Source organism: Hordeum vulgare, chromosome 4H, assembly GCF_904849725.1.
Source record: "Hordeum vulgare subsp. vulgare chromosome 4H, MorexV3_pseudomolecules_assembly, whole genome shotgun sequence".
NCBI lineage: Eukaryota > Viridiplantae > Streptophyta > Magnoliopsida > Poales > Poaceae > Hordeum > Hordeum vulgare.
This window is the reverse complement of record NC_058521.1, coordinates 490,226,675-490,251,398: the sequence shown is the minus strand read 5'-3', so window position 1 is coordinate 490,251,398 and position 24,724 is coordinate 490,226,675. Positions and strand designations below refer to the sequence as shown.

General features: G+C 45.3%; 1 protein-coding gene across 1 annotated transcript; it reads right to left on the bottom strand.

Moving 5' to 3' along the window:
- Positions 1-22,610: 22,610 nt before the first annotated feature.
- On the bottom strand, positions 22,611-24,412 carry LOC123449099 (protein FANTASTIC FOUR 1-like). The gene has a single exon (XM_045126186.1). It carries the CDS (start codon positions 24,009-24,011, stop codon positions 22,917-22,919), a length of 1,095 nt encoding a protein of 364 aa, XP_044982121.1. The 5' UTR covers positions 24,012-24,412; the 3' UTR covers positions 22,611-22,916.
- Positions 24,413-24,724: the final 312 nt, after the last annotated feature.

Below are 24,724 nucleotides of genomic sequence, written 5' to 3'. Positions count from 1 at the left end.
GATGCGGCCTACATCGCTATCACCCGTCTCCGTGGAGCATACCCTCACCTGGAGGAGAGTGCTTTCAGATACATCCCGCATGCTCCTGCTAGGGATGAGACTGGGTATGATCTCACTGCCTACACTACTAACGTTCGGGAGCGCAACGACCGATCCTACGTTGCTGTCTACGCCCCCTACGTGACGCGTCGCTACGATGTGCGGGTTCTAGTGCAGTAGACTGAGGCACTGGATCATGCTTCTCGAGCTCTGACTGTGGATCTGAACGCTACGCGTGCTCGTCTTTACGAAGCGTTGACACAGTTGTAGCCAGCACACCACCCGAGGGTTCCCCCTGTGCACATCCGCGAGACGAGCAGGACAGAGCTGCCATCAGGTCTTGAGTGGACTGATGTTGGGGGTAGAACCCCTGCACTTGGATCTCAGCTCCTCGAGTGGATGCGGTACCCTCACCAGAGTCACCACGGGACACAGGGTCGTGTTGCTACCTTCTAGCACCGTCAGCTACCAGGATTTGTTCGTCCTCTTCGACGTTGATGTAGCCTTATCGCTATATCTCATTGTGGTACTCTTCCACCGCGTGCCTGTGATACGTCTCCAACGTATCTATAATTTGTTATGGTTTCATGCTATTATCTTGTCAAACTTTGGATGTTTTGTATGCCTTTTATATCTTTTTTGGGACCAACTTATTAACTCACTGCCAAGTGTCAGTTCCTATTTTTCTGTGTTTTTGACCCTTTTCAGAGGAGGATTTTAAACGGAGTCCAAACGGAACGAAACTTCCAAAAAGATTTTTTCGGAAACAAAAGACGATCGGGGAACTTGAGAACCAAGGCAGCGGGCCACCAGGGACCCCACAAGCCCCCTAGCCACGGCCAGGGGGCGCGCCTCCCAGGCTTGTGGGCTCCCTGGGCCTCCTCTGCCCTAGGTCTTTCACCTATATATTCCTAAAAAATCCAGAAAAAATCAAGAGATCATCAAAAGTACTTTTCCCCCGCCGCAAGCTTATGTCTCCGCAAGATCCCATCTGGGGTACGTTCTGGTGCCCTGCCGAATGGGGGATTCGGATACGGAGGGCTTCTTCATCAACACAATGACCTTTCCGATAATGCGTGAGTAGTTCACCATAGACCTACGGGTACATAGCTAGTAGCTAGATGACTTCTTCTCTCTCTTGGATCTTCAATACAAAGTTCTCCATGATCTTCATGGATATCTATCCGATGTAATCTTCTTTTGCGGTGTTTTGTCGAGATCCGATGAATTGTGGATTTATGATCAGATTATCTATGAATCTTATTTGGGTTCCTTCTGATCTCTTATATGCATGATTTCATATCCTTGTAATTCTCTTCGAGTTGTGGGTTTTGTTTGGCCAACTTGATCTATGATTCTTGCAATGGGAGAAGTGCTTGGTTTTGGGATCATACCGTGCGGTGACCTCACCCAGTGACAGAAGGGGTAGCAAGGCACGCATCGTGTTGTTGCCATCAAGGGTAAAAAGATGGGATTTTCATCATTGGTTTGAGTTTATCCCTCTACATCATGTCATCTTGCTTAAGGCGTTAATCTGTTCGTCATGAACTCAATACACTAGATGCATGCTGGATAGCGGTCGATGTGTGGAGTAATAGTAGTAGATGCAAAAAGTATCGGTCTACTTGTCTCGGACGTGATGCCTATATATGTATGATCATTGCCTTAGATATCGTCATGACTTTGCGCGGTTCTGTCAATTGCTCGACAGTAATTTCTTCACCCACCGTAATATTTGCTATTTTGAGAGAAGCCTCTAGTGAACACTATGGCCCCCGGGTCTACTTCACACCATATTTTGAGTCTTACTCTTTTACTTCGTTGCACTTTCCGCCTTCAGATCTCACTTTGCAATCAATCTTGAAGGGATTGACAACCCCTGTATAGCATTGGGTGCAAGCGCTTTTGTGTTTGCGCAGGTACTCAGGACTTGATGAGATTATCCTACTGGATTGATACCTTGGTTCTCAAACTGAGGGAAATACTTACTGCTCCTGTGCTGCATCACCCTTTCCTTATCAAGGGAAAAACCAACGCAAGCAAGTCTCCGTCAACGTGTCAATTTCTGGCGGTGTTGTTTGAAAAGTAGCAGAAGGATTTTTGGCGCCATTGCCGGGGAGGATTTATGGCGCCGTTGCCGGGGATGATCAAGTCAAGAACTCATCCAAGTAAGTGTTGCAAACGCATCTCTTGCATTTACTTTTTTGCCTCTTGTTTTCCTCTCCCCCAATTCTGAAAAACAAAAATTTACAAAAATATTTGCCCTTTTCTTTGTTTGCCTTTTTCGTTTGCCTTTTTCGTTCGCCCTTTTCTCTCGCTTGCTCTTTGTTCGCTTGTGTGCTTGCTTGCTTGCTGAAGTCACCATGACTGAAAACACCAAACTTTGTGACTTCTTGAATACTAATAATAATGATTTTATTAGTACTCTGATTGATCCCGCCACTAGTGCGGAGTCATACGAAATCAATGCCGCTTTCCTGAATCTTGTTATGAAAGAGCAATTCTCCGGCCTTACTACTGAAGATGTCGCATCCCATCTTAATACCTTCATTGAGCTTTGTGATATGCAAAAGAAGAAAGATGTGGATAATGATGTGATTAAATTGAAGCTTTTTCCTTTCTCGTTGCGAGATCAAGCAAAAATTTGGTTTTCGACTTTGCCCAAAAATAGTATTGATTCTTGGAATAAGTGCAAAGATGCTTACATATCCAAGTATTTTCCGCCGGCTAAGATTATCTCTCTCCGTAATGATATCATGAATTTTAAGCAACTTGATCATGAACATGTTGCACAATCTTGGGAGAGAATGAAATTGACGATTAGAAATTGTCCCGCTCATGGCTTGAGTCTTTGGATGATTATACAAATCTTCTACGCTGGCTTGAATTTCGCTTCTAGAAATATCTTGGACACGCCTCAGGTGGAACGTTCATGGAAATCACGTTAGGAGAATCTACAAAACTCCTAGACAATATCATGACGAACTACTCTTAGTGGCACACTGAAAGGTCACCTAGTAGTAAGAAGGTACACGTTATAGAAGAAATTAACTCGTTAAGTGCTAAGATGGATGAGTTAATGAATTGGTTGCTAGTACAAGTGCTCCTTTAGACCCTAATAATATGCCCTTGTCTTCCTTGATTGAGAGTAGAAATGCTAGCTTGGACGTTAATTTTGTTGGTAGGAGTAATTTTGGCAACAACAATGCTTTTAGAGGAAACTATGTTCCTATGCCTTTTCCTAGTAACCCCTCTAATAACTTTGGCAAGTCCTACAAGAATACTCATGGAAATTACAATAGATTACCCTCTTATCTAGAGAGTAATATCAAAGAGTTTATCAACTCGCAAAAGATTTTCAATGCGTCCAAAGAGGAAAAACTACTAAAAATTGACGATTTGGCTAGGAGCGTTGATAGAATGTCTAGTGATATTGATGCTTTGAAAGTTAGATGTGCTCCTCCCAAGATCAATATGGATGAAAATTTAAAGCTATGCGTGTTTCCATGTGTCAGAGCAAAGAAAGAACCGCCCAAATTCGTGCTAGACATGAATGGCTTAAAAAGGCGTGTTCTCGTGATAAGAATCACGAAGATCTTAAAGTGCTTGGTATGACTCCCATTGAATCTTTGTTTTCTTGTGTCAAACCTAATAATGATGGGGCTGGGTATGAATCCACTTTGGTTGAAAAAGGCCCCAATGATTCGGAGTCCATCTATCTTGATGCTAAAAGCATTGAAAGTGGAGTAGAAGATATTAAAACTTTGAGTAGTAATGAAATTACTACTTTGGATTTAAAGGAATTCAATTATGATAGTTTCTCCTTGATTGAATGCATTTCCTTGATGCAGTCCATGCTAAACTCTCCACACGCTTATAGACAAAACAAGGCCTTTACCGATCATATCGTCGAAGCTATGATAAAATCTCTTGAAGAGAAACTTGAATTGGAAGTCTCTATTCCTAGAAAGCTTCATGATGAGTGGGAACCTACTATCAAAATCAAAATCAAAAACTATGAATGCAATGATTTGTGTGATTTGGGTGCTAGTGTTTCCGCGATTCCAAAGTCTTTATGTGATGTTCTGGGTTTTAATGAGATTGAGGAATGTTCTCTTAATTTGCATCTCGCGGATTCTACTGTCAAGAAACCCATGGGAAGGATCAATGATGTTCTTATTATTGCAAATAGGAACTATGTACCTATGGATTTCATTGTGCTTGACATTTATTGCAATCCTACATGTCCTATCATTCTTGGTAGACCTTTCCTAAGGACTATCGATGCTATCATCGATATGAAGGAAGGGAATATTAGATTTTAGTTTCCTTTAAAAAAGGCCATGGAACATTTTCCTAGAAATAAAATAATATTTCCTTATGAATCCATGATGAGGGCTACTTATGGTTTGAGCACCAAAGACGACGATACGTGACTCTATCGCTTTATGCCTAGCTAAGGGCGTTAAACAATAGCGCTTGTTGGGAGGCAACCCAATGAATTTATCTTTTTCTTTCTGTTTTGTTGCATCCACACCATCATAATTTTGTTATGATAGTGTATTTTTTGTTTCTTTTTGTGTTTGATCCAAGTAAAGCCTTTATGACTAGTCTTGGTGATGGTTGTTTGATCGTGCTGGAAAAAGACAGAAACTTTTCGCTCACGAGATTATTTTTCATTTTTATTCAGAAAATAATTTTGAGTTGATTCTTTCTGCTTCTGGTTGATATGCCTTTTTCGAGGGAGTCGTGATTTTTTCAGAAGTTTTGAGGTAACACAAGTATACGAAGTATACAGATTGCTACAGACTGGTCTGTTTTTGACAGATTCTGTTTTTGTTGAGTTGGTTGCTTGTTTTGATGAAACTATGGATAGTATCGGGGGGTACTAGCCATGGAAAATGGAGAATACAATAATCTAACACCAATATAAATAGAAATCAAGATTGCTACAGTACCTAAAGAAGTGGTGGTTTGTTTTCTTGTGCTAATGATATCACGAGTTTATGTTTAAGTTTTGTGTTGTGAAGTTTTCAAGTTTGGGGTGATGTTCTCATGGACAAAGAGATAAGGAGTGGAAAGAGCTCAAGCTTGTGGATTCCCAAGGCATCCCAAGCCAAATTAAAGGACACCAAAAAGCCTAAGCTTGGGGATGCCCCGGGAAGGCATCCCCTCTTTCGTCTTCAATCCATCGTAACATTACTTGGAGCTATATTTTTATTCACCACATGATATGTTTTTTGCTTGGAGCATCTTGTATCCTAGGAGACTTTTATTTTTTTTTGTGTCACCATCATCCTTGTTGCACACCTTTTGAGAGAGACATGCACTCATCGTGATTTTGCTAGAATGCTCATCATGCTTCACTTATATCTTTTGAGCTAGATAATTTTGCTCTATGTGCTTCACTTAGATCTTTTAGAGCACGGCAGTGCGTGACTTGGTAGTTGGCTTGTGCTATGAAAGTTTTCCCAAAGGTGATAGGTACCCAAAGAGGATACAAAAAACCTCCATCTTCATGTGCATTGAGTAGAAAGAGAAGTTTTGATTCCTCTCAATTAGTTTTGAGACGTGGATTTGGTAATATTAAAAGTTATGTTAGTAGGGTGTTGTGAATCTAGAAATACTTTTGTTGGAGTTAGTGATTCCCGTAGCATGCACGTGTGGTGAACCGCTATGTTAGTAAGTCGGAGCATAATTGATCTATTGATTGTCATCCTTTGTGTTGAGGTCGGGATCGCGCGATGGTTAACACCTACCAACCCTTCCCCTAGGAGTATGCGTTTAACACTTTGTTTCGATTACTAATAAAAACTTTTGCAACAAGTATGTGAGTTCTTCATGACTAATGTGAGTCCATGGTATAGATGCACTTTACCTTCCACCATTGCTAGCCTCTCTAGTGCCGCGCAACTTTCGCCGGTGCACAAACCCACCATATGCCTTCCTCAAAACAGCCACCATACCTACCTACTATGGCATTTTCATAGCCATTCCGAGATATATTGCCATGCAACTCCCACCGTTCTGTCTCTTGACTTGTGCCGTCACTCTCATATTGCCATTGCATGATCTTAAGATAGCTAGTGAGATATTTCAACGTCATACACCAAGCTAGATCGTTGCACATCCCGGTACACTGCCGGAGGCATTTCCTATAGAGTCATCATCGTTCTGAGCTTTGAGTTGTGAATAAATAATAGTGTGATGATCATCATTATTAGAGCATTGTCCCATGTGAGTAAATAAAAAAAAGAGGCCAAAGAGCCCAAATAAAAAAAAGAGAAAAAAAAGATTATGGGTTTGACCATCTCCTCCTTTTTTGTCTCGCATTGACTCGGCGTATCAAAGGGTTATGGAGATATCCATTAATAAATATCAATGTGAATGAGTAGGGATTGCCATACAAAGGATGCACTAGACCTATAAGTATGTGAAAGCTCAAAAAGAGAACTACTGGGTGTGCATACAACTTGCTTGCTCACGAAGACCTAGGGCAATTTGAGGAAGCCCATCATTGGAATATACAAGCCAAGTTATATAATAAAGATTACGACTAGTATATGGTGGTGACAAAACGAGAGGCTCTCAATCATGAAGAACATGGTGCTATTATGAAGCACAAGTGTGGAAAAGATAGTAGCATTGTCCCTTCTCTTTTTTTCTCTCTTTTTTTATTTGGGCTCTTTGGCCTCTCTTTTTTAATCTGGGCAACTTTGGCCTCTCTTTTTTATTTCCTCACATGGGACAATGCTCTAATAATGATGATCATCACACTTTTATTTACTCACTGCTCAAAGCTCAGAACGATGATGACTCTATAGGAAATGCCTCCGACAGTGTACCGAGATGTGCAACGATATAGCTTGGCGTATGACGTTGAAACATCTCGCTAGCTATCTTAAGATCATGCAATGGCAATATGAGAGTGACGGCACAAGTCATGAGACAGAACGGTGGGAGTTGCATGGCAATATATCTCGGAATGGCTATGAAAATGCCATAGTAGGTAGGTATGGTGGCTGTTTTGAGGAAGGCATATGGTGGGTTTGTGCACCGGCGAAAGTTGCGCGGCACTAGAGAGGCTAGCAATGGTGGAAGGTGAAAGTGCATCTATACCATGGACTCACATTAGTCATGAAGAACTCACATACTTGTTGCAAAAGTTTTTATTAGTAATCGAAACAAAGTGTTAAACGCATACTCCTAGGGGAAGGGTTGGTAGGTGTTAACCATCGCGCGATCCCGACCTCAACACAAAGGATGACAATCAATAGATCAATTATGCTCCGACTTACTAACATAGCGGTTCACCACACGTGCATGCTACGGGAATCACTAACTCCAACAAAAGTATTTCTAGATTCACAACACCCTACTAACATAACTCTTAATATTACCAAATCCACGTCTCAAAACTAATTGAGAGGAATCAAAACTTCTCTTTCTACTCAATGCACATGAAGATGGAGGTTTTTTGTATCCTCTTTGGGTACCTATCACCTTTGGGAAAACTTTCATAGCACAAGCCAACTACCAAGTCACGCACCGCCGTGCTCTAAAAGATCTAAGTGAAGCACATAGAGGAAAATTATCTAGCTCAAAAGATATAAGTGAAGCACGATGAGCATTCTAGCAAAATCACAATGAGTGCATGTCTCTCTAAAATGGTGTGCATCAAGGATTATTGTGACTCAACAGAAATAAAAGACTCCTACGATACAATATGCTCCAAGCAAAACACATATCATGTGGTGAATAAAAATATAGCTCCAAGTAATGTTACCGATGGATTGAAGACGAAAGAGGGGATGCCTTCCCGGGGCATCCCCAAGCTTAGGCTTTTTGGTGTCCTTGATTTTGGCTTGGGATGCCTTGGGAATCCCCAAGCTTGAGCTCTTTCCACTCTTTATCCCTTTGTCCATGAGAACATCACCCAAAACTTGAAAACTTCACAACAAAAAACTTAAACAGAAACTCGTGATATCATTAGCACAAGAAAACAAACAACCACCTCTTTAGGTATTGTAGCAAACTTGAATTCTATTCATATTGGTGTTAGATTACTGTATTCTCACTTTTCCGTGGCTAGTACCCCCCGATACTATCCATAGTTTCATCAAAACAAGCAACCAACTCAACAAAAACAGAATCTGTCAAAAACAGACCAGTCTGTAGCAATCTGTATACTTCGTATACTTGTGTTACCTCAAAAATTCTGAAACAATTACGACTGGCTAGGAAAACGTCATATCAACCATCAGCAAAAAGAATCAACTCAAAATTATTTTCTGAATAAAAATGAAAAATAATCTCGTGAGCGAAAAGTTTTTGTCTTTTTCCAGCAGGATCAAACAACCATCACCAAGACTAGTCATAAAGGTTTTGCTTGGCTCAAACACAAAAAGAAACACAAAACACACAATCATAACAGAATTATGATAGTGTGGATGCAACAAAAAAGAAAGAAAAAGATAAATTCATTGGGTTGCCTGCCAACAAGCGCTATTGTTTAACGCCCTTAGATAGGCATAAAGCGATAGAATCGCGTATCGTCGTCTTTGGTGCTCAAACCATAAGTAGCCCTCATCATGGATTCATAAGGCAATCTTATTATATTTCTAGGAAAGTGTTCCATTCCCTTCTTTAAATGAAACTAAAATCTAATATTCCCTTCCTTCATATCGATGATAGCATCGATAGTCCTTAGGAAAGGTCTACCAAGAATGATAGGACATGTAGGATTGCAATAAATGTCAAGCACAATGAAATCCATAGGTACATAGTTCCTATTTGCAATAATAAGAACATCATTGATCCTTCCCATGGGTTTCTTGACAGTAGAATCCGCGAGATGCAAATTAAGAGAACATTCCTCAATCTCATTAAAACCCAGAACATCACATAAAGACTTTGGAATCGCGGAAACACTAGCACCAAAATCACACAAAGCATTGCATTCATAGTTTTTGATTTTGATTTTGATAGTAGGTTCCCACTCATCATGAAGCTTTCTAGGTATAGAAACTTCCAATTCAAGTTTCTCTTCAAGAGATTTTATCATAGCTTCGACGATATGATCGGTAAAGGCCTTGTTTTGTCTATAAGCGTGTGGAGAGTTTAGCATGGATTGCATCAAGGAACTGCATTCAATCAAGGAGAAACTATCATAATTGAATTCCTTTAAATCCAAAGTAGTAATTTCATTACTACTCAATGTTTTAATATCTTCTACTCCACTTTTAATGTGAGTCACCATCATTGGGGCGTTTTTCAACCAAGGTGGATTCATATCCAGCCCCACCATCATTAGGTTTGACACAATAAAACAAAGATTCAATGGGAGTCACACCAAGCACTTTAAGATCTTCGTGATTCTTATCACGAGAACATGCCCTTTTAAGCCATTCAGGTCTAGCACGAATTTGGGCGGTTCTTTCTTTGCTCTCACTCATGGAAACACGCATAGCTTTCAAAGTTTCATCCATATTGATCTTGGGAGGAGCACATCTAACTTTCAAAGCATAAATATCACTAGACATTCTATCAACGCTCCCAGCCAAATCGTCAATTTTGAGTAGTTTTTCCTCTATAGACGCATTGAAAATCTTTTGCGAGTTGGTAAATTCTTTGATATTACTCTCTAGATCAGAGGGTAATCTATTGTAATTTCCATGAGTATTGTTGTAGGAGTTGCCAAAGTTATTAGAGGGGTTACTAGGAAAAGGCATAGGAAGATAGTTTCCTCTAAAAGCATTGTTGTTGCCAAAATTACTCCTACCAACAAAATTAACGTCCAAGCTAGCATTGCTACTCTCAATCAAGGAAGACAAGGGAATATCATTAGGGTCTAAAGGAGCACTTCTACTAGCAACCAAATTCATTAACTCATCCATCTTAGCACTTAACGAGTTAATTTCTTCTATAGCGTGTACCTTCTTACTAGTAGGTGACCTTTCAGTGTGCCACTGAGAGTAGTTCGTCATGATATTGTCTAGGAGTTTTGTAGCTTCTCCTAACGTGATTTCCATGAACGTTCCACCTGAGGCGGAGTCCAAGATATTTCTAGAAGCGAGATTCAAGCCAGCGTAAAAGATTTGTATAATCATCCAAATACTCAAGCCATGAGCGAGACAATTTCTAATCGTCAATTTCATTCTCTCCCAAGATTGTGCAACATGTTCATGATCAAGTTGCTTAAAATTCATGATATCATTACGGAGAGAGATAATCTTAGCCGGCGGAAAATACATGGATATGTAAGCATCTTTGCACTTATTCCGAGAACCAATACTATTTTTGGGCAAAGACGAAAACCAAGTTTTTGCTCAGTCTCGCAACGAGAAAGGAAAAAGCTTCAATTTAATCACATCATTATCCACATATTTCTTCTTTTGCATATCGCAAAGCTCAATGAAGGTATTAAGATGGGATGCGGCATCTTCACTAGGAAGGCCGGAGAATTGCTCTTTCATAACAAGATTCAGCAAAGCAGCATTGATTTCGTATGACTCCGCACTAGTGGCAGGAGCAATCGAAGTACTAATAAAATCATTATTATTAGTAATCGAGAAGTCACAAAGTTTGGTGTTTTCAATCATGGTGACTTCAGCAAGCAAGCAAGCAAACAAGTGAACATAAAGCAAGCAAGAGAAAAGGGCGAACGAAAAAGGAAAACGAAAAAGGCAAATATTTTTGTAAATTTTTGTTTTCCAGAAGTGGGGGAGAGGAAAACGAGAGGCAAAAAAAGAGTAAATGCAAGAGATGAGTTTGCGACACTTACTTGGATCAGTTCTTGACTTGATCCTCCCCGGCAACGGCGCCAGAAATTGGCACGTTGACGGGAGACTATTCTTGACTTGATCCTCCCCGGCAACGGAGCCAGAAATTCTTCTACTACGGCGACAGAAATCTTCTGTCGTCTCTTGAGCTTGCGTTGGTTTTTCTCTTGAAGAGGAAAGGGCGATGCAGCACAGGAGCAGTAAGTATTTCCCTCAGTTTGAGAACCATGATATCAATCCAATAGTAGAATCGCGTCAAGTCCAAAGTACCTGCACAAACACAAAAGAGCTTGCACCCAACGCTATAAAGGGGTTGTCAATCCCTTCAAGATTGATTGCAAAGTGAGAACTGAAGGCGAAAAGTGCAACGAAGCAAAAGTGTAAGGCTGAATATATGGTGTGAAGTAGACCCAGGGGACATAGTGTTCACTAGAGGCTTCTCTCAAAATAGCAAATATTACGGTGGGTGAACAAATTACTGTCAAGCAATTGATAGAACCGCGCAAAGTCGTGACGATATCTAAGGCAATGATCATACATATAGGCGTCACATCCGAGACAAGTAGACCGATACTTTCTGCATCTACTACTATTACTCCACACATCGACCGCTATCCAACATGCATCTAGTGTATTGAGTTCATGACGGGACAGAGTAACGCCTTAAGCAAGATGACATGATGTAGAGGGATAAACTCAAACCAATGCTGAAAACCCCATCTTTTTACCCTTGATGGCAACAACATGATGCGTGCCTCGCTACCCCTTCTATCACTAGGTGAGGTCAGCGCACGGTATGAACCCAAAACCAAGCACTTCTCCCATTGCAAGAATCATAGATCAAGCTGTCTAAACAAAACCCACAACTCGAAGAGAATTGCAAGGATATGAAATCATGCATATAAGAGATCAGAAGAAACTCAAATAAGATTCATAGATAATCTCATCATATATACACAATTCATCGGATCTCGACAAACACACCACAAAACAAGATTACATCGGATAGATCTCCATGAAGATCATGGAGAACTTTGTATTGAAGATCCAAGAGAGAGAAGAAGCCATCTAGATACTAGCTATGGACCCGTAGGTCTATGGTGAACTACTCACGCATCAGCGGAGAGGTCATGGTGTTGATGAAGAAGCCCTCCGTATCCGAATCCCCCCTCCGGCAGGGCACCAGAACGTGCCCCAGATGGGATCTTGTGGAGACAGAAGCTTGCGGCGGCGGAAAAGTGTTTTTGTTGATCTCTTGATTTTGTCTGGGATTTTATGGATTATATAGGTGAAAGACCTAGGGCAGAGGAGGCCCAGGGAGCCCACAAGCCTGGGATGCGCCCCTGTGACACGCCATGAGGCCTTGTGGGGTCCCTGGTGACCTTGTACCTTGGTTCTCAAGTCTCCCGATCGTCTTCTGTTTCGGAAAAAATCTTTTCAGAAGTTTTATTCCGTTTGGACTCCGTTTAAAATCCTCCTCTGAAAAGGGTCAAAAACATGGAAAAAACAGGAACTGGCACTTGGCACTGAGTTAATAAGTTAGTCCCAGAAAAGATATAAAAGGCATACAAAACATCCAAAGTTTGACAAGATAATAGCATGAAACCATCAAAAATTATAGATACGTTGGAGACGTATCACGTGCCTACTCCACCACCTAGGCAGCTGAGGCTTCCAGCTCCACCGCCTCGAGTTCCTCCTTCCCGTATTGAGGACGGGTTGTGCTTCAAGTGTGGCCGTGCAGGTCACCGTGCTAGAGACTGTAGGAAGAATCCGAATCAGCTGACACTTCCCTCAACTGGCAGTGGCAACAACCAGAGCCGCAACTACAATGCCAAGCCTGCTTATGTTCGTGGCCAGGCCAACAACATTGATATGGGTCAAGCTCAAGACCAGCCTGCTATCGTGATGGGTACACTTCTCATTAACTCAGTACCTGCTTCTGTATTGTTTGATATAGGAGCATCGCATTCCTTTATGTCGGAAAATTTTGCATTCATGCATGGCATTAAGTACGAAGAGATGAACGTCCCAATAGTGGTAAGCACCCCCTCGGGCCAATGCCGACCCTCCATGGTCTGCCCCAATGTCCCCATTGAAATTGAAGGATTGGAATTCCTTGCCGCTCCCATGTTATTGAGTTCTTCCAACATTGATCTCATAATGGGGATGGACTGGTTGAAAGCTCATATGGCATCGATCGTTTGTGCCACCAAGACCGTCCACCTCCTACACCCTTCAGATGAATTAATAAGCTAACATGCTCATCACGTCTGAAATGCTGAGGCACGGCTATACGCCTTGAATGCATTAAATGTGTCGCCTCTTGAAGGGATTGAAAACATTCTAGTGGTCCGAGAATTCCAAGATGTTTTCCCAGAAGAACTTCCGGGGATTCCCCCTGCTCGAGTTGTCGAGTTTGTCATTGACTTGGTACCCCGTACCACTCCTATCGCCAAGCGTCCTTATAAAATGCCACCACATGAACTTCTTGAACTTAAGCAAGAAATTGACAACTCGCTTCGTCTGGGTTTCATTCGTCCGAGTTCCTCTGCTTGGGGAGCACCTTCTCTCTTTGTTAAGAAGAAGGATGGGACAAATCGATTGGTTCAAGACTATCGTCCTATCAACCAGGCCACTATTCAAAACAAATATCCTCTCCCTCGGTTAAATGATATGTATGATCAACTTGCTGGTTCCACTGTCTTCTCTAAGCTCGACTTGAGGTTGGGATACCACCAGATCCGTGTTCGCAAAGAGGATATTCCAAAGACCGCCTTTGTTACTCGTTATGGATCATACAAGTACACTGTCATGTCCTTCGGTTAACTAATGCACCGGCAACCTTCTCTCGATTGATGGATTATATATTCATGGACTACCTCGACAAATTCGTCGTGGTATATCTGGATGATATTCTGGTATTTTCGAAGAATAAAGAAGAGCATGTTGAACATCTTCATCTTGTACTGGATAAGCTTCGGGAGCATAAACTCTATGCGAAGTATTCCAAATGTGAATTCTGGTTGAACGAAGTGACATACCTTGGTCATGTGATTTCCAAGGATGGTATTGCAGTCAACCCTGAACGAATTCAAGCTATTCTTGACTGTACTCCCCCGAAGAATGTCAAGCAAGTCAGAAGTTTTCTCGGACTCGCCAGCTATTGCCATCGATTCATCGAGAACTTCTCGAAGATTGCGAAGCCCTTAACCAATCTGCTTCACAAAGGTGTTAAGTATGAGTGGACTGATAAATGTCAACAAAGTTTACAGGCACTCAAGGACAAACTAACATCCGCTCTGGTACTTGCTCCTCTAGATACGAAAAGGGATTTCGTCATATATTGTGACGCTTCTCATCAAGGATTGGCCTGTATCCTGATGCAGGATCGCAAGGTGATTGCTTATGCCTCATGTCAGCTGCGTGCTCATGAAGAGAACTACCCAGTTCATGATCTCGAGCTTGCCATAGTTATTCATGCACTAAAAGAATGGCGACAATACCTTGTCGGTAATCGCTGTGAAATCTACACCGATCATCAAAGTCTGAAGTATTTGTTCACTCAACCGGAGTTGAATCTACGTCAACAAAGATGGATGGAGCGTATAGCAGATTATGACTGTAGTATATCATATACCCCCGGAAAGGCTAACGTAATGGTTGATTCCTTGAGTGGCAAGTCATACAGCAACCACCTCCAGGTTCATAAGGTTCACGATCGTCTGCAAGAGGAATTCCGTAAGTTGAACCTCCATATTGTCCCTCAGGGTTACCTTGTTCCCCCTCCTGAAGAGTATCGAAAGATGAACCTTCGTGTTGTTAATCAGGGTTCCCTCAGTAACCTAGTTGTTGAACCAGATCTTGTGGGCACCATCAAGACTATACAAGGTTATGACGATGACGTCCACAAGATTAAAAGCTCTATTGCGAAGGGTAAACCCTCCTTCTTCACTGTTGCTGAAGATGGCGCCTTGTACTTCAAGGGTCGCCTATTCGTCCCAAATAAGAAGGAAAATCTTAGAATGACCGGTGAGGTGATGAAAGAAGCTCATAATACACCATTGTCTATTCACCCGGGTAGTACCAAGATGTACCAAGACATCCCTCACAGATTCTGGTGGCCCAACATGAAACAAGACATTGCACGCTATGTGGAAGAATGTGATATTTGCCGACGTATCAAAGCAGAACATCAAAAGTCTGCTGGAACTTTGCAACCTATCTCTATTCCTGAGTGGAAATGGGACCATGTTGAAATGGACTTTGTCACTGGTTTTCCCAATTCCCAGAAAGGTAATGATGTTATTCTTGTCGTCATTGACCGACTGTCCAAAGTTGCACATTTCATGGTCCTCAAAGAAACAATTAATGCTAGTCAGCTCGCAGATCTTTATATGTCAAGGGTTGTTTCACTTCACGGTATTCCATTGGTGATCAGCTCGAACCGTGGCAGCTTGTTCACTTCAAAATTCTGGGAAAGTTTTCAGAAGGCTATGGGGACTCATTTGTCCTTCAGCACAGCATTTCATCCTCAATCCCAGGGACAAGTTGAACGAGTCAATCAAATTCTCGAGGACATGCTTCGAGCTTGTGTCATTTCTTTCGGTAAGAAATGGGAGGAATCTCTCCCGTATGCCGAGTTCTCTTACAACAGTAGCTATCAAGCTAGTCTAAATATGGCCCCTTTCAAAATATTGTATGGACGAAGGTGTCAAACTCCTCTGAATTGGTCAGAAACTGGGGAACGATCACTCTTCGGTCCAGATATTATTCAACATGCTGAAGATCAAGTCCGCACTATTCATGAGAATCTGAAGGTTGCTCAGTCTCGTCAGAAGAGTCAGTATGACCGTCATCATCAATATATGGTCTATCAACCTGGCGAAAAGGCTTATCTTCGTGTCACACCAATGAGAGGTGCACATCATTTTGGGATCAACGGCAAGTTAGCTCATCGCTATATTGGTCCTTTCACTGTTCTAGAAAGGCATGGAAGAGTGGCTTATCAATTGGAACTGTCGGCGAACCTTTCTTAGGTTCACGATGTCTTCCATGTTTTGCAGCTCCGCCGCTGCTTCAAGGATCCTATTCGAGCAGTGGATCATGATATGCTTGAGATGCAACAAGACCTCTCTTATAAAGAGCATCCGGTCCGCATTCTCGACCAAGCTGAACGTAAGACTCGTCGCAAAGTCACCAAGTTCCTTAAAGTGCAGTGGTCAAATCATTCTGAAGATGAAGCCACTTGGGAACGCGAGGATCATCTTCCTGATGAATACCCCGAGCTCTTTCCTTCTACCTCTTAATTCTCGGGACGGGAATTCTTATTAGTAGCGGAGAGTTGTGACATCCTCAGCTTTTGCTACAGTGTTGGATGTAATTAAGCTACAGTAAATCTATGCAATGAACGCCACGTCATCATAAATTGTATCGTTGATCTCGTGTTAGTCGAAACCGAGTCAAATTCAGATTTTAAAACTAAGTCAAGCGATAAAAATTTTGAATTCAAAAACAATATTTTTGGACGAATTATAAAAATTCCCTAATAAATTATATTTGAGAATCGGGCATTTTTGAAATTGTTTATAAACCCTATATATTTAAAAGAGAAACTATAAAACAAAAAATAAATAAATAAAAGAAAGTAATTAAAAAAAGAATATATAATAATAATAATAAAGCAAACAAAACAAAACAAAACCTCGCCGAACTGGGCCAAGTGGCCCAGCCGGCCACCTACCGGCCCAACCTGCCACGGGGTATGAAGCCCCCACGGCAAACCCTAGGGGGCCCCCTGCGCGCCTCCCACTCTCTCCCTACACGCCGTCGCGAGGACGAGGGGAAACCCCCCCTCGTCAGATCCCACCTACCACGCCCCCTCGTCACCCCCCACCAACCGCGAGGGCGCCCCACCTACCGCCCTCGGCCTCCCTCGCTCCCTCCCGTGATCCCTGTCGCTCAACCTCCCTCCTCCACCACGCCTCACACCCCCACCCAACACTCCCACGCCGCGCCGGCCTCCCTCCCCTACCGTGGCTCTCCTCCACCATGCCCCATCTCTCCCTCGCGCCTCGCTACACCCCCATCGACCGGAGCCCCGCACCGGCGGCCCCTCCCCTCCAGCGACCCCCTCACCTCACCGCCTCCCTGCCTCCCACTCCCTCCAGCCGGCGCCACTCCACCACCTCCCCCCTCGGCGCCTCCTCCTCCTCCCGCCGTCGCCCCGCGCCGTCCCCGCGTCGGGCCGCACCGGGACTATGCCGGCGCCTCCGGCCGGACCCTCCTCCTCGCCGGCCGGCCCTCCGGCGACCTTCACCGACCGCACCGCACCGCTGGCTTCCCCGTCCTCCTCCTCAACGGCTCCATCGAGCCTTGCTGAACCCGCCACCCTACAACGTGAGTGAGAACGCCCCACTCCCTCTCCCGGTTCCATTTCGGTGATCGTCGCCGCGTTCCGACGTCGTTAGGCTCCGGTAGGAGGAGGTGGAGATTGCATCCTCTCTCTCTTTGTTGAGAGTTCCATGTTAGCACACAGGTTGGAGATGAGAGTTAGCAGAGAAAAGAAAAAGTGAAAAATGTATTATGAATGTATTATAAGTATGTATGTATCATGTATGTATGTGTGTATGTATTGGGTATATATGCATGTATGTAAAAAGAATACAATATTTGTATGTGTGTTTTGTGTGTATGTGGCCAATGCCACTTACCGGTGGGGCCAACACCCCCACTGTCTATGATAGGGAGGCTCCACACGGCCCATTCGTGTGTCACGCGTCCCTAGCATAGCAAACGTGGAACTTCTCCATCGTTTTTCATCTGACCGGTAGTAGCCCGAGACCCGGAAAATGTCATCAGATATTCTTCCGACCCGTCTATGATGGATGTTACTGCGTTAGCTCATGCCTAGTCTGCATATTGCCATGTCATGCTTAGTGTTGCACATGTTGCTATTATTTATTGTTTCTCCCCCCCCCCCCCTCCCTCTTCTTACCGGTAGACCCCGAGACTGACGCTGCTGCCGGGTACACCTACCCTCGTGATGACCAGACCTTTGCCGCATAGCAACAAGGCAAGCAAACCCCCTTGATCATTGCTACGGCAACAGACAACAGCGCCAGAGATTGACACGTTGACGGAGGCTGGGCTTGCGTTGGTTTTTTCCTTGAAGAGGAAAGGGTGGTGCAGCACAGGAGCAGTAAGTATTTCCCTCAGTTTGAGAACCAAGGTATCAATCCAGTAGGAGAATCTCGTCAAGTCCAGAGTACCTGCACAAACACAAAAGAGCTTGCACCCAACGCTATAAAGGGGTTGTCAATCCCTTCAAGATTGATTGCAAAGTGAGATCTGAAGTCAGAAAGTGCAACGAAGAAAAAGAGGAAGGCTGAAAATATGGTGTGGAGTAGACCCGGGGGCCATAGTGTTCACTAGAGGCTTCTCTCAAAATAGCAAATATTACGGTGGGTGAACAAATTACTGTCGAGCAATTGATAGAACGGCACAAAGTCATGACAATATCTAAGGCAATGATCATACATATAGGCATCACGTCCGAGACAAGTAGACCGATACTTTCTGCATCTACAACTATTACTCCACACATCGACCGCTATCCAACATGCATCTAGTGTATTGAGTTCATGACGAACAGAGTAATGCCTTAAGAAAGATGACATGATGTAGAGGGATAAACTCAAACCAATGATGAAACCCCCATCTTTTTACCCTTGATGGCAACAATACGATGCGTGCCTCGCTACCCCTTCTGTCACTGGGTGAGGTCATCGCACGGTATGAACCCAAAACCAAGCACTTCTCCCATTGCAAGAATCATAGATCAAGCTGGCCAAACACAACCCACAACTCGAAGAGAATTACAAGGATATGAAATCATGCATATAAAAGATCAGAAGAAACTCAAATAAGATTCATAGATAATCTGATCATAAATCCACAATTCATCGGATCTCGACAAACACACCACAAAAGAAGATTACATCAGATAGATCTCCATGAAGATCATGGAGAACTTTGAATTGAAGATCCAAGAGAGAGAAGAAGCCATCTAGCTACTAACTATGGACCCGTAGGTCTGTGGTGAACTACTCACGCATCATCGGAGAGGTCATGGTGTTGATGAAGAAGCCCTCCGTATTTGAATCCCCCCTCCGGCAGGGCACCAGAACGTGCCCTAGACGGGATCTTGCGGAGACACAAGCTTGCGGCGGCGGAAAAGTACTTTCGATGATCTCCTAATTTTTTCTAGGATTTTAGGGAATATATAGGTGGAAGACCTAGGGCAAAGGTGGCCGAGGGAGCCCACAAGCCTGGGAGGCGCCCCCCCCCCCCTGGCCGTGGCTAGGGGGCTTGTGGGGTCCCTGGTGGGCCCCTGTCCTAATTCTTAGGCTTCCCGACCTTCTTCTGTTTCGGAAAAAATCTTTTTGGAAGTTTTATTCCGTTTGGACTCCGTTTAAAATCCTCCTTTGAAAGGGGTCAAAAATATGGAAAAAACAGGAACTGACACTTGGCATTGAGTTAATAAGTTAGTCCCAAAAAAGATATAAAAGGCATACAAAACATTCAAAGTTTGACAGGATAATAGCATGAAACCATCAAAAATTATAGATACGTTGGAGACGTATCAATCATCCCTATATCGCCTATGTCTTTTTTCCTCCTTTTTGCATTAGAATTTTGCTACTCTTGTAGTTAGCTCCTATATCTGATGCATAGCCTGTTTTTGATGAACTGCCACTTTCAGTACGTGTACTTTTAATCTGTTTAGTATAGGTGGAGCAGTCAACCCCTCTGACACCCCTTATTTCACTTGCCCCGCTTTGTTTTCAAATCTTGATCCCTCATCGACGAGCCAGATCCGACACAGCACTTACACCCTCCTTAGTTGTACGACGCTACAGAGCTACTATCGGGTACCGACGGTGACACCTCGCGAAGTACTCATGATGATATCTCTGTAGTACAGCTAGTCGGTCGTGGTTATCGAGGGTGATTCCTCTTTCATCATTCCCGACGTTGCCTCTGTCGTGCAACCTCTCAAGTGTGGGACCCTCGTGGGAGATTCCTCTAGGTCCACCTTGACGAATACATTGTTCAGAAACCAACGAGGGTGATACCTCGGATTCCCCCCGATGTTACAACCACAAAGTTACTCGACCATGTTACTGGGATCATTGGTGATTAGTTGTTAGGCGGGTGGATTCCCGCGAGTTTGTGTCGATGACCTAATTAAAATGATAATGGATTTGGGTATTTGATCTGGGTTGGTTGGAGACCTTTTCGCACTAACCGGCTACGCGGGAAGAATTAGGGTACTCGACGTCGCGGTATCAGCCGAAGCTCTTCAGACGTCAGCGATGTAGCGGCCCGCGCCCGAGTAGTCCCGAGATGCGTCGCTCTTGTATTAAGGGGTGCTAGGACTGACATCGACCGCCCTCGCATCGTGCAGGAGCGCAGAGGGAAAGTGGGCCCACGAACCCTTTGTGCTTAGGAGTTGGACCGGTGGGCTGGCCTCTCTGTTGAGTCTTAGGTGGGGCTGCGACGTGTCGATATTCTGAGGTCGGGCATGACCCAGAAAAGTGTGTCCGGCTAGAGTGTTATCGGGCGTGACGGGAAACTTGGTGCACCCCTGTAGGGATGAAAATTAACTATTCGGAGAGTTGTGTCCACGGTTATAGGACGACTCGGAGTTGTGCCCTGATCTTATAGAACTACAACTGTTACTTAACTGGAATTAGTTGCCCCGGGATTGCTTCCTTGCAGGGAGTCGAGGGAGGATCTCTCGGCGTGACCTCACATTAATAATTGCTGCAACAATATAACTATTAAATGTGTTACCTTGCTCTACTCTCGTCTATTGCTGCAAGACCTTGTAGATGCTAGTCTTCGGTAGGATTAGGCCTTCTCTCTCTATTCTCGCATTGCTGCAGTCAGTCCACATATCAACCACCCCCCTTCTTTGATACTGATGCATACTTAGAATAGTTCTGATATAAGACTTGCGAGTACTTTTGATGAGTACTCACTGTTGCTTTGCTCCCCCTTTGCCCCTTGATCCGTTGCTGCGACCAGATGATGGAGCCCACGAGATGGAGGTCCCTGCCGACGACGACTGCTACCCCGACGGTGCCTACTACTACGTGGAGGCCGCTGAAGACCAGGAGTAGTTAGGAGGTTCCCAGGCGGGAGGCCTCGCCTCATTCGATCGTTGTATCTTTTGTGCTAGCCTTCTCTAAGGCACCCCCATGTTTTATGTCTCTACTCAGATATTGTTGCTTTCGCTGACTCGTGTGTTTATCGAGCTTCCGTATTCTAGCCCTCGAGGCCCCTGGCTTGTAGTATGAAGCTGATATTGTTTTATTTGTGTCTAGAGTTGTGTTGTGATATCTTTCCGTGAGTCCTTGAGTTTGATCGTACCTATTTGCGTGTATGATTAGCGTACAATTAAACGGAGGGCGTCACAATATTATCCTTTTTAGTGTGTATCACAAAACTATAACTATTATGAGGTTATGAAAGGCCACAACTTTTGTTAATTTTCTCACACAACCACAACTTTTGGGGTTAGGGGGTACACCTACTTAAATCTATCGTTTAGTCCATGCAACAAAAATAGAATGCATGGGTACACGTATGATGTTAGTGCCTACTTGACAAGTAGATCGTGTTGGCATAGACTAAGACCCAACCAAACTCTAAACTCGTGCATGACCAAACTCTCTCCCTCCCTCCCTCCCTCTCCTCTCCTCTCTCTCCCTCCCTCCCTCCCCCTCTCCCTCCCTCTCTCTCTCCCTCTCTCTCTCTCTCTCTCTCTCTCTCTCTCTCTCTCTCTCTCTCTCTCTCTCTCTCTCTCTAATCAAGGGTGGATGTCGCTTCTTTCTTTGTTGTTCCCCCTCATGCCTCCCCCCACTCTCCTCCTCCTTTGCCTCTCCTCTAGCCTCAAGACACCACCACTAGCCCAGCCGAGCTCGCTGGCATCAAGAACTTCCACTCACCGCCATTCTCACCTTGAAGCCACGTCACCTAACAATGAACTCACCATTAAGGCCATCCGAGACGATTATCCACACTGCGTAAGGGGGGTGATGGACACAAAGAATGTGTCTATGTGTCCACTTCTTCTCTCGGGATAAAAACCACAACTTTGTCATAGTTCTTCCTCAACTTTAGTAAGTATTACTTGCACCCGATCTCCCATTTCGTAACATCCACCTCAATTCCTTCTGCATATGAGTATCCTAGTCATCCTATTTGATGCCCCCAAGTCAACTTTTAGATTCCATCATTGTAACACTGCCACCACTTTAATCACCACTGTTGTCGTCTCTCCATGCCACCGCCATCAACAGAGCCTCCTCCCGATCGCATCTTTGGCATTAACTGAACGACCTTGTCCTTTTTTCGTCAAAAATCATACAACCTTGCTTTCTATCATTCTATGAAAGAATGAAGAGATATTGGTTTCTCCCCTACTGATTGATTGAGCCCAAGACTGCTTGACGACTTTCGGCCCAAGCTATTCCAATGTTGAGTCGTGTTCCTTATCTACATGTGTGTTGTATTCGTCATTTTGATCTTCGTTTGGTTCGGTACAGCCGATTCGGGCTGGTGTAGAAGGAACGGGACAAAATGGTACTCCTCTGTAAAGATCTAAACGTTCATATATTTCTTTACAGATGAAGTAATTTTTATTATTCTGTTTTGTTCAATTTTCGATATATTATGCCGTCCTTGTTTAATGGATGAAGTTTGTTCATTAGAAACATAGAATCACACAAACATTCTTGTTTATCTTAAATTATGACCACTAGTAGATAGCACGCAAGTAGATACAACACGTGCGCGGAGGCACGGGGATAAACCAAAGCAATCTACTCTCGCTCTCGCTCGCTCGTACGGCTAAGCCAATCACGTGATTATCAAATCACTTACTACTAACACAGACATCAATATTACGCACGCTTACGTTACACCAGGCAGCAGCAACGGCTACAAACAAACAGGGCCCTCCTCGAGGCATGGAGTCGGACGGAATCAGGAGGCGGCGGCGGCGCGTCGTGCGGGACGACGATGGGCTCAGGAGGAGGTGGCGACGCGCGGCTCCCAAATGAAGAGCTGCCCGCTCAGCTGGCCGCACCGGCGCATGTGGTTGAGGAGCTCCTGCTTGCTCCGCCGCCTCCTCGTCGTCATCAGCACCTTGCCCTCGCAGGGCGTGGCAGCAGTGCCGTCGTCATCTTCCGGCAGTGTCGCAGTCGCGCTTAGGGCCGGAGCTGCGGCCAAGGCAGCGGCTGCCGAACTGCTCGCAGGCTTGGGTGGCTGCTGCGGCGGCACAGCAGCGGCGTCATTGATCTCGGAGGCGTTGACGGGCTCGGCGCCGACGAACTTGTTGATGACGAGCGAGGAGCGGTGCACCCGCGCTCCACTGCTGTGCGCCTGGGGCTGCGTGCTGACCTTGACCTCGACGATGGTGCCTCTGTCCACGACCTGGACCTCCTCCCCCTCCTCCTCCTCCTCCTCCTCCTCGTGGGTTCGCTCGTCGGCCTGCTGCTGATCGGTCTCCTGGGCGTGGTTCTTCCCCTCGTCCTCGGCGGGGGCGGCGGTGTCGGCGAAGGAGAGGAGCAGGCGCCCGCCACGGCGCTGCGCGCGGAACAGGGTGTTGGACAGCACGGGGACGGCCTCGACGACCAGGCGGCCGTCGCGGCGGTGCTGCCTCATCTGCAGCGACCCCACAGTGCGGCGCGCCAGGGACGGCAGCGGCGGCGGGAACGCGCGGGGCGGCATGGCGGGCGCGGCCACCCCGTTGGCGCCGTCATCGTCGGAGCCCGGGCAGGAGCGGTCGGCGGCGCCATCGGCGTCGGAGAAGCCATCGGAGCCAGTCTCGGAGCCGAGGCTCTCGGTGCAGATCTCCAGGCTCTTCTGGGTGAGCAGGCTGGAGGAGCGGCGCACGGGCGCGGGCACGTACGGCGCCTGCCTCGGCGCCGGGGCCGCGGGCGGCTTCTGCGACTGGATCATGTTCCATATGTCGTCCCTCTCGAGACGGCCGCCGCGGTCCGCCTCCTGCGGCGGCACGGCCTGCTCGGCAGCAGCGACCACCACCTTGCCGCCTGCGTCGGCCTGCTCGACGCGGCACGGCAGGCGCTGCTCCGCGGTCTCGAACGCCGTGAGTGCCATGCCTCGACTCGTCGCAGGTAGCGTCACACCAAAAGGCAGGATAGTAGGGGTACAGTGGTGCGTGTGAAGGCGCTCGCTAGCTGGGCTTTGGGTACGTGCGTTTATATTAACCTGGTGGTGACTGGGGTTGGGGAGAGCAGAGCAGGAGCAGGGAGACAGAGGAAGCAAGGGGGCGGCTGGGCTTGACCGGCCGACTGACTGGGTGACAGCTGATAGTGTGTGTGTGTGAACTGTGAAGGAAACGAGAGGCGGAGGCGGAGGCGGACGGCGGGGGGATAAGCTCGGTAGACTCTAACTCGTGCTTTGGCTCTGCTGAGCGCCGAGAGGGAGGGAGAGGGGCTCCGCTCGCTCTCGCGCTCGCTTCGGCTGGGATGTGATCGATCTTGGGATGCCACACCACACACGATAAGAAACCGGGGAGAGGGGCGGGGGTATTTGTAGGGGGGGGCGGATGGCTCCTGGGAGGGGAGATACTTTTGCCGCCAGTGGAAGGGGCCCTCCATGACATATGCGCACTCCACTGGCAAAAAAATCGGGAAAACCACACACGCTCTTATTATGCTCCTTCGTTTGCATCTTTCATCAATGATGTTCCACAGAGGCAGGTGCCTCAGTATCCACATTATCTTATACTCCCTCCGTCCCAAAATAAATGTCTTAAGCTTAGTACAATTTTGTACTAGAGCTAGTACAAAATTGAGACAGTTATTTTG